Source organism: Narcine bancroftii, chromosome 8 (assembly GCF_036971445.1).
Source record: "Narcine bancroftii isolate sNarBan1 chromosome 8, sNarBan1.hap1, whole genome shotgun sequence".
NCBI classification, from domain to species: Eukaryota; Metazoa; Chordata; class Chondrichthyes; order Torpediniformes; family Narcinidae; genus Narcine; species Narcine bancroftii.
This window is the reverse complement of record NC_091476.1, coordinates 142,661,770-142,675,290: the sequence shown is the minus strand read 5'-3', so window position 1 is coordinate 142,675,290 and position 13,521 is coordinate 142,661,770. Positions and strand designations below refer to the sequence as shown.

Sequence of the window (13,521 nt, the reverse complement as noted above, 5' to 3'; positions counted from 1 at the left end):
AGGGTGGGAAAGCACACAAGGCCATGGTCAGACGCGAGTCTGGGACTGTGATTCAGAAATGAAACGGTTGGCTACTGGGAGGTCGCTGCTGTTGCAGGTGGAGAGGAGGTGCTCAGAGAAGCGATCTCCCAATCTGCAACCAGTCTCTCCGACGTAGAGAACCCCACAAAGGGACCACTGGACGCAGCAATATGTCCTGTGGATGTACAAGTGAAGTGTTGCTTCACTTGAAAGGCCTGTTTGGGGCCCTGGTGAGGGAGGAGATGTGGGCGCAAGTGTTGCACCTTCTGCAGCCACGGGGAAGGTGCCGGGGCGATAGGTGGGGAGGGATGAATGCATGAAGGGATCAAGGAGGGAGTAATCCCTGCAGAAAGCAGAGAGGGGAGGAGAATTTTAAAAATGTGTCTGTAGGTGGCATCCTGTAGTAAGGGCTGGAAATTCCGGTGGATAATGTGTCAGATGCGGAGGCTGATACGGTGGGTGGTCAATGAGGATGAGTGGGATTCTATTAGACAGTGTGAGGAAGTGTAGTGAAGGTAGATGTGGGAGTTAGACAGTCTGTAGTACATGTCGGTGGAAAGCTTATCTCCAGAGATGAAGGCAGAGATCCAGGAGGGGGAGAGTGTTGTCAGAGTTGGACCATGCGAGTTTGAGATCAGGATGGAAGTTGGCCACGAAGTGGATGAACTTGGCAAGCTCACTGTGGGTGCATGAGGCTGCCCCGATGTAGTTGCCGATATATTGGAGGAAGAGATGAGGGCTCTTGCCTGTGTAAGCACGTAGCATGGATTGCTCCACAAAGCCCACAATAGGCAGGGGTAGCTGGGATCCATGCAGGTACCCAAGGCTACTCTTTTAATTTGGAGAAAGTGAGATGAATTAAAGGAGAAGTTATTTAGAATGAGGAAAAGTTCTGCCAGGCAGAGGAGGGTGGTGGTAAAGGGTGAATGGTTGGGTTTTTGGTTCAGGAAGAAGCGAAGTGATTTCAGACCTTCTGTGTGGGGATGGACGTATAAAGGGACTGGATGAGGTGGTCTGTTTCGGCGAATCTGACGTCATTGAGGAGATGGAGGGCATTTGAGGTGTCGTGAATGAAGGTGGTGAGGGATTGAACCAGGGGAGAAAATATAGAGTCAAGGTGAGATGAAACTAGTTCAGTTGGACAGGTGCAGGTAGAAATAATGGGTGGGTTTGTAAATCTTGGGTAGGAGGCTGAAATGGGCAATGTGGGGGTGGGGAAGGAAAAGAGGTGACCAGAGGTGATGAGGTTAGATGTGGTGTTGGAGACAGTGGGTTGATATGTAGTGGTGAGTACCCATGAGAGAGGTCGATAGGTGGTGTCTGAGAGCTTCGACTGGCCTCAGCAAGTTCGAGGTTAGTGCACCAGACCCTAACAGCACCACCCTGATCTTCAGGTTTGATGGTGAGGTTGGGATTGTTGTGGAGAGAGTGGAGGGCAGAGTGTTAAGAGGAAGTAACATTAGAATAAAAGGGGGGGGGGTGGTGAAGTTGAGGCAGCAGATGGAAATAAAAAGGTCCAGAGCAGGCAGCTGGCCAGGACTAGATGTCTAGGAGGAGGAAGGCTTGAAGCAGGAGAAAGGGTCTTGTGTGGGGGTGGGGGTGGGGGTGGGGGGGGGGGGGGAGGGTGGAGAGTCATGGTCATGAAAGTAAGCCCAGAGGCAGAGGCTACGGAAGAGGAGTTCGGCATTGTGGCTTGCGAGGAACATTGATATGTGGGTGGTGGGGGATGAAAATTAGCCTCAGCTGAGGACCAAGAACTCCGTCTCAGAGAGGGGGAAGGTCAGAGGGGATAGTAAAGACCAAGCAGGGGTCTGGGTGGGAATTGGTGTTATGGAGGGTGATGGGGAGAGGTTTGGGGAGGTCCAAGAGTGGAGATGGAAGGTGGGGGTTGCGGGGAGGGGTTGGAGGAGTTACGGAGGTCAAAGGGGAGAAAAGATGAGGACTGAGGGTTGGGAAGATGGGGATAGAGTAGGGAGAGGTATAGGAGGAGGATAGGGAAGGAATAATAAGTAAGTGGGATCCAATAGCGAGATCAGGATTCCAGTAACAGTCTACATTGGGAGCCATGTGGTACAAGCCAGCATGGGAGGCTCTAGTGTCTTCTCCTGCAGATCCAGCATTAGAGTTGACAGTCGAAGCATCAGGAGGACCGGTGGGTTTGTGGGGGGGGAGGGGTGTCAGGGCCCGGGTTGGAGTGGGCGGCTGTGCTGTCGGGAGCTTGGTGGGGTTATCTTTCTGGTCAGTGGCCGTGATGTTGGGAGCTCCGCAAGGTCAGCAGCCGGGTCTTGATGCCCTAGAATCTTTTATGATCATGTGCACAAAATGTGCTTACTTTTTTTTGCTCAAAAAGGCCCCACTACCAATGCAGGAGAAGCAGAGTCACTTCAAGGACCCATGGGTGCCACCACCTCCTCCACTCCCCTATCCTTCTCCCTGCTCAAGCAGTGAACCCAAGCTCCAGGCAGCCACTTCACCTTCTCCAGCCCCTAGGTTAAGTATAAGCACAGAAAAACAGAAAACATTACAGGCCCTTCAGCCCACAGGTCGGTTGTGCCAACTTCTACAAACCTACTTAACAAACGAAAGCTTTCCCATCTCACACTCAGAACTCTCTATTTTTCTCCCTTGCTCCTGATCAAAACAATGTCACAATATCTTAATGCACTCAAGGCAACAATTTCCAAAAACATTATGCAAAGGGCTGACAATAGCACTGCACTACAAGATAAAGGAGCAGAAATAGGCTAAAAACACAACGCTGGAGAAACTCAGCAGCAAAGATAAAGGTACATAACCAACATTTCAGGCTTGAGTCCTTCATCAAGGCGTGAGCAAAACGTAGGCAAGCACCTGCACCTGCCTACATTTTGCTCATACTTTGAAGGGCTCAAGCCCAAAATGTTGGTTATGTACTTTTATCTTTGCTACATAAAGGACACTGTTTGACTTGCTGAGTTTCTCCAGTGTTGTCTTTTTACTTCAACCACTATGTCTGCAGACTGGTTTTATTGCAGAAATAGGCAATTCAGCCCATCATGTCTGCCCCACTATTTAATCATGAACGAATCCATTTTCACACTCAGCCACACTGCATGGCCTTCTCCACGGAACGTTTGGCAGATGGACCCAATTTCTGGGCTCAAGATCAAGATGTGAACTTTGTGACAGAGAGGCATGTTTGGGGGGGGGGGGGGGGGGTGCGGGGGTGTGCACAAGGATGACCAACCAATCCCTCAGTCATGGAGGAACCAACCTATTAAACTCAGGCTCATCCACTTGTGATTTGTGTGATTTCAGTGGGAATAAAACAACAAACTGATGCAATAAAAATGAATGCTTTAATTTACAAGTTTTTGGGTCATGAACCATCTTGAAATAACACATGGTTTCTTTCATTGCTTGAAAGCATTGTTTACAACCATAAAAATAAACACCCTTAAAAAAGACAGCACAAAGTGTTAAATCTTATTGCAGAAAAGTAGATTCTGTCAAATAAGCCTGCAAACCAAATGGAGCAAAAGCCAGCTTTGGTTTGTGAAGGGGAGGAAAAGGCAGATGTTGGAATAGTTTTAGCAAAGCCCTGTGCTTTTGATTTCAGGACATGGGTCACTCATGACAGAACTAGTGCACAAGGTGTCTTGGAAGAGTTGCAGTGGCCTGTGCTGTCACAGTCAAAGTCGGTTGTCAGCGTGCCAACAAGCAAAGAATGCTTTCCACCAAGAGAATGGTTCACATCAGATTCTAGATCCAAACTTACACTAACCAGTTTGATCCATGTCTGTTCACTGCTTTTGTATTGAACAAGGTGAAATTCAGTTGTGGCAGGAAGCATGTGAGGGAGGGGAGGGAAAAATGCACAACTTATATTTAGTGCACCATTCCTTTTCACCAACATCTCCTTTACGAAGCACCAACAATCAAGTAGAGCAAAGGATGCAAAATGGAAAAAATGCAATCAGTTAGTTGCAAAATTTTGCCCAAATAGTTCAAATACACTTGCCCTTTAGAATTTTTTTTGTACAAATACAGAAAGATGCACAATTTGCTCAAACTAATTTGGGCACAAATATAAAATTTTACCTAGTTTTGGGTCCATAGATTTCAGGAAAAATATAGAAGTTGAGCAAGGATTGAAGAGATTTAAAATAATTTTAGGAATCAGAATGCAGTTACGTGGCTAAACTGGAGAAGTTAGGACCACTCTTTCTGGAACAAAGGAGGCTGTAACTTTACCAGATTCCCTTGCAGAGACAAAAGCTTCCACAAGAAGGTTTAAATCATATTATTTTTCTTTGAGGGGTGTGGAAATGCCAAGTGTCTAACAGCCCTTTCCTCAGGCAAGTAGAGAGCTAACTGAAAGTCTTGGTCCCCCAGAGATCAGACAGCCTGGGTACAGTATGTTTCCCTGTATCCAAAACACTTGTTACTGGATTTTTTCCAGTTATTGGAATAATGGCTTTAAGCAGCAGTTTATTTGTATCAGCAGTTAAACAAAAAACAAACAAACAGGCTTTGAGCATGAAATAATGTTTAATACATACCAAAAAAAACAACTTGATTTCTACTTATAAGATAAATGCACCACCAAACACTAGAAGTTCTCATTGATGGCTTTTTCAAATGTTTCCTCCAATGTCATTTGCCTCAACAACAATGGTTTTTATCTTAGAAGTCTCTGATTTTATAAATTGACACGATTTCTTGTTCTGTATTGAATCCATGCTGCACTAGTCCATCAATAAGTACATCACACATTTTCACCATGTCGTCTACAGGCCCTTCTTCTGCAGAACAATTTGAGCTATTTTACCATCAAAAATGTTCCGTTTTTGAATCTTTTAGTATTCAAAACTTCAGATATGGGGAAGCACTGTATTAGTTTTAAATTCCTCATGCTGAGAGTCAAACTCCTCCCTAGATCAATGGTTCAAACTTGTATTTGGTATTGTACTATCCCGAAAGCAGAATCATTTGGAAAACACTCATCTTTAGTTCCTGCAGCACCTAGTCTCAACTCAGACATTCAGCTGGGCTGCAAAGTTGCTGAGCTGTCAGATTTTACAAATCGCTGAAGAAGATAGCAGGGAGAATGAGGCACTAGGAAATACAGCTCGATGCTGAAAATAATGTTCTCAAAGTTAACTATAGCCAAGAAGAGATTGCTCAGCGCAAATGCACAAGTGATTTAATACCAGGCTGGGGAATGGCCAGGTTGAACAGCAGTGCCGTTGGCAGGTACTTCAGCTTTGGATGGGTGCAAATTCAGTACAAATTAATCATGGAGACGAAACAACTGTCCAGGAGGGTGCAAACTGAAGAAAGGGCTGCATTTGTGATGGTTCTTTCAACAGCAAGGTATTGGGCCAGCTACACAGCGAGCTTCCCTCAAACAAACTTACACCATTCAGCTTTGGGACGAAAACCATTCCCAGCCAATGGAGTATTTTACCAAATGTAATCAGCATAATGAAGGGCAGCAGTTCAGACAGGTAGATGTAATCAGGAAATGCTGATTAGAAGAATGTCCCTCCAATTCTATAAGAGACAAGAAGCCACACCAGATCTTGTTTAAATACCCTCCACATTGTTTAAGATTTTTATTTAGGGCTTTATTGTCACTTAGATTTTATTGCTGCTGGAGAGTCAACATTTGAGTTTAAAGTGGAAAGGGGCGATATCAATTGTAAATAAGGGAAGTGCATATGACAGAGACGGAGAGCCCACTCTCCTTCCCACTTTAGTCGAAAGGAAAGGTCTCGACCCAAAACGATGACCATTTCCCCGTCCCCGGACGCTGCCCGGCCGGCTGGGTCTCTTCGGCAGCTCACCGCTGGCTGTGTGACTGGAATCTGTCTGACCCCCAGCCTCAAGACCCCGCGGATCAGTGGAGTGGGGAGGGGAAGGGTGGGGTGACCCTGACCCTCCGCAGACCCCCGCCCCCCGGACTCACCTGGAGGCGGGACCGCAAGCAATGTTCACAGGCGAGGTAGACCTCCAGCGGGGGCTCCATGCTGGCCGCACACAACCCTCCCCATTCCCCGCCGCCTTGTATAGTCCGGCCGCCGGGCCCCGCCCCGGCCAATCGCCCGGCCGCCCGCCACCAATCACGCTTCCCCTGCCGCCCGGCTGGTCCCGCCCCCTGCCGCCCGCCACCAATCGCGCTTCCCCTGCCGCCTAGCTGGTCCCGCCCCCCTGCCGCCCGCCACCAATCGCGCTCCCCCTGCCGCCCGGCTGGTCCCGCCCCCTGCCAATCGCGCACTCCCTGGACTTGTTCGGGGGAAGGGAAAGCCGCGTTCGTCCCGCAGTTCCATTAATTTGCACAGTGACATGCCCAACTTAAAAGGGGGCTCGGAGTGGGGTCACATACACCCCGTGGTTGGAGCAGTGAAGCTCCAGACTTGCCCATCCACACGGCAGTCTGCAGACGCTGAATGTTGTTAAAAGATGGAGCTCAGCAGATCTCGCAGCGTCCACAGGAGGTCAAGATGCATTACCGACGATTCAGGCCCGAGTTATTTAATAAAAAGGCAGGCAAGCATCTTAATCGCTCGTCTTTAATCAAGATGTTTGGCCGTTTTTTGCTCATACCTTGAAGGAGGGCTCTGGCCCGAAACGAAAGTGGACGCTGCGAGACCGGCTGAATTCCTCCAGCAGTCGCTGTCCCCATCCACAAGGGAACCTGATGTTGCATGAACAATCCCCACTGCTGGGTCTATTTTGTCAGCCGAGAGCATTTGATGGGGGAGATCCCTGGACTTTGCTTCGGCTCAGTTCGTAGCCTTTCAACCTCGTCGATAAAATCTGCTCCATCCTGTACACTGTTTGACCTGCTGAGTTTCCCCCTCCATTACGCCCTTTACTTCCACAGACTTTAGTGTTTTACTTTTTATAAAATCGCAGCATTATCTGCAAATTTGCAAGTGCAGGCCGGTGGGGGGGGGGGGGGAGACAAGGCATTTTCATAGGAGGAAAGATTTGGGGAGAATCGCGGAACGAGACTAAAGGTGAAGGGAGAATTAAATTTCAACCAAGCAACAAGCTTGTCTATTTCCATCACAGGACGCTGATTGGCGGACGCCGAACTCCCCTTGACCAATGAGGGCTGGCTGTAGATGGCAACAATGTTCAAGTCAACGCTACTTTGTCCCAGCGTCACCAAGGCCGACCACGCTGACGTTCCTTGTTGCACGGTCGCCAGCCAATCACGTGCTTGCTCCTCGCAGTAGCTCTCTGCCTGTGCCAGAAGCTGCGTCTTGACTATGAGATAACTTTTTACATTGCCCAGAGCTGTCACACCATTGTACACGTCCCACAATGAGCAGGTCGTCCCACTCCTCGATGTCCCTCCAATTAGTACAGAATATTAACCAAGACACAATCAGGGTCATAATACATCGACCTGCGTTATGGTTGCACCACTGTCTGGTGCAGAAGGGCAAGAAAAAATTTCTAGAGGGTTGTGAACTCAGCCTTCAACATCACGGGCCCCAGACGTTACTCCATCAAGGACACCTGCAAGAAGTGGTGTTTTAAGAAAAGCAGTCTCTATCTCAAGAACCCCACCATGTATGGCCTCTTCACTCTGCTACGCTCTGGGGGAAAAGGATAGAGGAGCTTAAAGACGAGCGCTCAGCAGCACAAGGACAGCATCTTCCCCTGCTATCAGATTCCTGAATGATCAATGAACCAAAGACGTTGCCTTACTTTGACTTTTTGTGGACTATTTTTAATTTATTTTGAAGGTGGTTTATATGAATGTTGGTAATTGTCACAAAACAACAAATTTTGGGGCTTGTTCATGACAATAAATTCTGATTCCAATATTCAACAATCGGCAGTGGCCAGAATTTTTCTAATCTGTATTCGGAAACTGAATAGAGCCCTGACTAGTGACTCCAACCAAGCTCCGTGACAGCAAGGAGGAAGTGCAATTCGGAAACAGGACCTTTAGCCAATGTTTGTGACAGCCAATTTGCCAATTCAAGATCCTTTTATTGTCATGTAACATTACACAAAATTGCCTTTAGTCTGCTGTCCAGCACCCTTTACAGTCAGAGAGAAAGAAGCAAAAGAGCACATTCAGACATGCAAGCATAGGGAAGCTTGGATGAGGAGGGAGATTCAGGGTCTGGGGAAGGAAGAGACACAAAACATGTACAAGCAGCTGGGAGGAGTTTCAGGAGCTTGAGAGCAACCTTAAAAAGTAATTGTGGGGGGGGGGGGGAGAAAGAGAGTAGACAGCAGTTAGCTCTGGTAGATAACATTAAAGATATCCCGAGATTTTATAATGCAGTCAATTGTACAGCCAAAGGAGATGGGTAAGGTCCCCAATATTACTGTGGAGAAAGAGACAAGGACTAGGGAACTTGGGGTAGTATCTTGCCAACAGATGGTATTTAAGTTGTGGTGTTCCTGATACATATGAAGGTAATCACTGGGAAGCTAGAGAGGAAATTGCAGGTACCCTGGCTGAGATTGTTGAGTCATTATTAGGTACAGGTGAGATTCTGGATTTGGAAGGTAGAAAATATTGTGCCTCTACTCAAGAAGAGCTGCAGGGAAAAGTCTGGGAATGACAGGCCAGTGAGCCTGTGCTTGGCAAGTTAGAGTATTCAGAGGGAGAAAACATACATGCACTTGGACGAACGAAGGTTGATTGGGGTTCGTCAGCACAGTTTTGTAACTGGGAGTCATGAATAATAATCAGATTGTTTTTTGAAGAAGTGACCAAGGTTGAAAAAGACAGAGCTGTATATGTCATATACATGGATTTCAGCAAGGCTTTTGATAAGGTTCCACAGTCAGCTACTCAAAGCAGTGGCCAAAACTTCCCAAGTGTACCTAACCAGTAGTTTATACAGCTGCAACTTAGTATTCTGGCTGATGAAGGCGTTGGCCTTTATCTCCATTATCTCCTGTTCAAGGAGCTACAGACTTTTATCCCAAGACCCCACTGTACATCAATGGACCCAGGTTTCATGCCATTAACCATACACTTTGCCTTTGACCTCTGAAAGAGCAGATCTTCACTTGTCTTGGTTAAATTCAATCGCCAACTCTCTACCCACATTTCCAACTAGGCTGTATCCTTTGGAAGCCTTCTCTAGCAAGACTCTGGAGTTGTGGATCCTGTCCAAGTCAGTGTTCATTAGCATAACACCTCAAGAATAGGACCAGAAGTAGGCCATTTAGTTCATTGAGTCCATTCCATCACAAGCTGATCCATTCTCCCTCTCAGGCCTGCCTTCTCCCAATAATTTTTGATGTCTTGACTATTCAGATACCCATCAATCTCTGCCTCAAATGCACCCAATGACCTGGCCTCCAGAGCCACTCACAGCATCAAATTCCAGAAGTTTACCACTCTCTGACATTTATTTGTCCTGTGCCAAGCCTCCCAGTTTGCTGAAATGTGTTTGAAATGAGAACTTCAGGTAAGGATAAGAATCCTTTTTGACCCACCCACAGTCGTCAATACACCAACCTACAACCTTGGCAACCCAAAAGCAGGATGGTAAACCATAGGCACATCCCTACTCAAAGCAGAGTGGCATTCCATTGGTGGTGCAGTCGACTCAGACTTCGTTTACTCCCATCTCTCGAATAATTCCAGGAATGATGTTGGTACATTCGTCCTCCGCACCCTCTCCCCTTGACTCAATTCCATTGAATGTAGACTGCCTGTTGAAATTTTCTCCCCTTTTCCAAATCAAGTTTATTTGTCATTTGATGGTACCAGCACAACTCAACAAAGCAGCATTCTCCAGTTCATGGCACAGTACAGTGCCAAACACACGTACCGACAAAGCAGTCAAATAAATGATGCACAAACACAGTATATAGGTATTTACACTAAAAATAAATATTAATAAAGAGAGTCACTGAGGGTTGTTTTACCAATCATTCTCTCTTCCCAAATCTTGGACATGCCCAAGGATTCCCCTTTTCATGAGATAAATATAGTTGCTTACCAACCACAATGCAGCTACACCACTTCTCTTGATTGAAAGGAGTTTGTACATTCTCCCTATGCCTGCACAGGGTTTTCCTAAGGGGCTTTGGTTCCCTCCCACTGTTCAAAACATACTGGGGGTTTGTAAGTCAATTGGGTGGCATGGGCTCATGGGCCTGTTCCCATGCTGCATGTCAAAATTTAACATTTTTAAAATTATTTAAATTAAACACACCACAGACACAATAATAGGGCACTGGAGAGTGCAGTAGATCAGAGACCTAGGGGTAAAGGTATGTAGTTCCTTGAAAGCAGCAACAAACATTCCCTAACATTCTGTTAGGGAACAGCTTACAGAAGTTACAATATCATTAAAACTCTACAAGATGTAGTAAGTTCATACTTGGGGTATCAACCACATTTTATGTCATTAAGCATAGGGGTAAAATTACTCATGGGGGAGGGGCAGAAGGACTTGAGTTGCAAGGTTTAATAAGTTGGGACTTTTCCCTCTGAAGCATGGGAGATCTGTGGGTCCTTATAGAAATGAACAAAACCATGAAATCGACAAGGTCAGACTCTCCCATCGTTGGGGAAAAAAAAGTCATAAATTTGAGAGGGGAAAGAGTTAAAAAGGGACAATTTCCACACATATGGTGGCAGGTATTTGGAAAAGTGATAGAGATGGACACAATGACCAAGTTTAAAAGTCAGTTACACATAGGGGAGGTTTGCAAAGATATGGGCCAAGCAGGCACTGGCTTTGGGTCATGGGTAAATCAAGTTGAAGGGCCTATTTCTGCTATAAAACTGACCCAATGACCCTTCCATTCCTGCATTGTCTTGTCCTTGGTTTGCACAGAAATGCTGGAGGAACTCCATGACTCTTGCAGCTTCAGGCCCAAAAGGTCGGTAATGCATCTTTTCTTCCGATGAATGCTTCAAGATCAGCTGAATTCCTCCACCATTAGTGCTTTGACTACAATCAAAGCATCTGCAGACTTTTCTGTTTCACTGTTCTTGGCTTGCATCCAGTTTTGCATTAACCACAATTTCCTCAAATTACATCTTCATTTACCACAGCCATTGCTTGAGCACAGAACACCTGGTGGGCCAAACTACAGCTCCATACTGCTTCATGAACCAGCACTCCACTACTTTATTTAGACCTTGGATCTCTTGATTGTTTATTCCATGTGAAGTGCCCTTCAGATACATTCCAGTTCACCTATTGTAGTTACAGGTCTACACGATGCCATCTCACTGGCTCTACACAAAGTCCTGGAACACCGGGACAGCAAAGATACATGCATCAGGCTGCTTGTTAAATCAACTACAGTTTGGCATTTAACACCACCATCACCATAAAACTGATAAGCAAACTCCAAGACCTGGAAGTTAACACCCCACTGTGTAATTGGATCATGGATATCTTCACCTCCAGACCTCAGTGAAGATTGGTAAGAACATTTCCTCCACAATCTGCATCAGAACCGGAGCCACACAGGGATGTGTTCTTAGCTCACTGCTCTATTCACTTCACACCTCCTACTGTGGGGCTCTGTACAACAATAACACCATCTACAAATTTGCCAACAATACCACAGTAGTGGGTTGTGTAAAGGAAGGGGGTGAGTCAGCGTACAGGATGGAGATTGAAAACTTGGCTGAATGATGCACCAATAACAATCTTACACTCAATGTCACCAAATCTAAAGAGCAGATTGTTGACTTCAGGAAAGAACAGCCAAGAGGTATACAATCCAGTGATCATTGGGGGATCAGAAGTGGTGAGGGTGAGCAAATTTTAAGTTATTGGGATCTTTCCTGAACCAAACACACTAACAACTTTGTGAAAACAGCTGCTACCCTCCACCAGACTCCTCAACAACAAACTCAATCAGAGACTCATTTAAGGACTCTTACTTGTGCACGTTATTTTCTTTATATTCTCTCTGCATTGCACAGTTTGCTTACATTTGTTATCTGTTTACAATTCTTTTGTTTACATGTTTATGCTGTGTAGTTATTTTTGCACTCCCAATTAATGGTAATTCTGCCACTTCTGCAGGAAAAAAGAATCTCAGGGTCATATGAGATGTCATGTATTTACTCTGACAATAAATCAGAATCTGAAAAAATTCACACAAACATTCCAAACAGCCCAACTTTGGATAAATGCTCACTTAGTCATCCACATTCCACTCACTTTCCAACATAGAGCTTGAGATCTTCTGGACTACCTTTTCCTCTCCAGCAGTTAGTGCCATTAAGTTTTCCCAACCTAGGGGACATTCAAGTTTTGGAAGTGGCATATGTGTCAATATTTTCCTCATCATTTAGATGTTCCTGAAACTCCAGATGTGGCATTTGATTCCAGATGCCTGGTTTTTGGAATTTCCCTGCAGAAAATTTGTACCCAGTTCCCATGAAGAATTACTGACATTAGTAAACTTTCATCTCCAGTTCAAATGCAATTTCCCAATCCCATAGGTCTCAGTTATGTTTTCTTTATCATTTAACATTATGAAAGTCAAGACACACCAATCAGGTTCATTATATGCCTGTACTTTACACATAACCAAGCATGAACACTTGTTTTATGCAAAGGCTATTGCAAACTGCTGACGTTGGATACACAAGGCAGTGAAAACACTGAACAGATGAAGTGTCATCTGCAGGAAGAGGAATGGAATAAATGCTCCAGGTCAACAAACTTTCAATCCAACCCAGTTCTGATCATCAACCTGAAACACGTTTTTTTTCTTCCCACAGATGCAGCCTTACCCGTTAAGTATTTTCAACATTTTTTGTATTAAGTTCATCATATGTGCAAAGGTGGAGGGAATTTTGCGAGCAGCCTAGCAAGATATCCCATGCATAGTTCAGCAAGTAAAACAGTTCAGAAATGTAGATTTAAAGAGATCAGTTTGTACGAAGGCAACAGTTTTGCTTGTGTTGTTCATTGAGGATAACACTGGACAACAAATTTTTCAAAAGACTTTCAAAAGAACCTTTCACACATTCGTTACTGACTGCACCAAGATCGGCAGGGAAGAAATCCAAGAGCAAATGCAGAAAATGAATTTTCAATGACATGCTGCATTTAATGCTTTTGGATGTTCGAAGCACGTTGTCAATCAGCTAGACGTAGTTTGGTGCTCTTTGGTTGCCAAGAAAATTCTCAGCAAAATCTTTAAATGCCTTCCATGCATTCCAAGGCCTAAGACAAGATTTGGTTAGTACCTGCTCTGAGTGAATGCCCAGACATGCTTGGACTGACCAAAACAGCTTGCATTGTGGACAATATTCTAGTAGACTTAAAATACGAGAAGAAATCACAAAAGTAGGTTATATTTAAAAATGGTATGTAATAGGAAAATTGTAAGGTGATTATCAGGATCAACAGCCCAAAATCCATAAAATACACCCAAAAGTGTTCAAGAAGCAAAATTTTCATTGTCCAGTGTTAGAAGAGGAAAGCAACTGACCTTGAAACTGGTGGTCTGTGATCTCACTTCCTTGAAACTTCCCATAGGAAAAGGGTG

At 45.3% G+C, this 13,521-nt stretch overlaps 1 protein-coding gene across 5 annotated transcripts in view; it reads right to left on the bottom strand.

The window, feature by feature from the left end:
- LOC138741290 (sestrin-1-like) overlaps positions 1-13,521 on the bottom strand; it is a 96,863-nt gene that overhangs the window by 39,470 nt on the left and 43,872 nt on the right. The window contains exon 1 of one of the 5 annotated variants that reach the window (XM_069895127.1): positions 5,972-6,079. The exons of the other annotated variants lie outside the window; for them this stretch is intronic. Coding sequence (XP_069751228.1) covers positions 5,972-6,031 — 60 coding nt within the window. The 5' untranslated portion in view covers positions 6,032-6,079. Of the gene's footprint in view, positions 1-5,971; positions 6,080-13,521 lie in introns of those variants that run through there. 5 annotated transcript variants of the gene reach the window in all.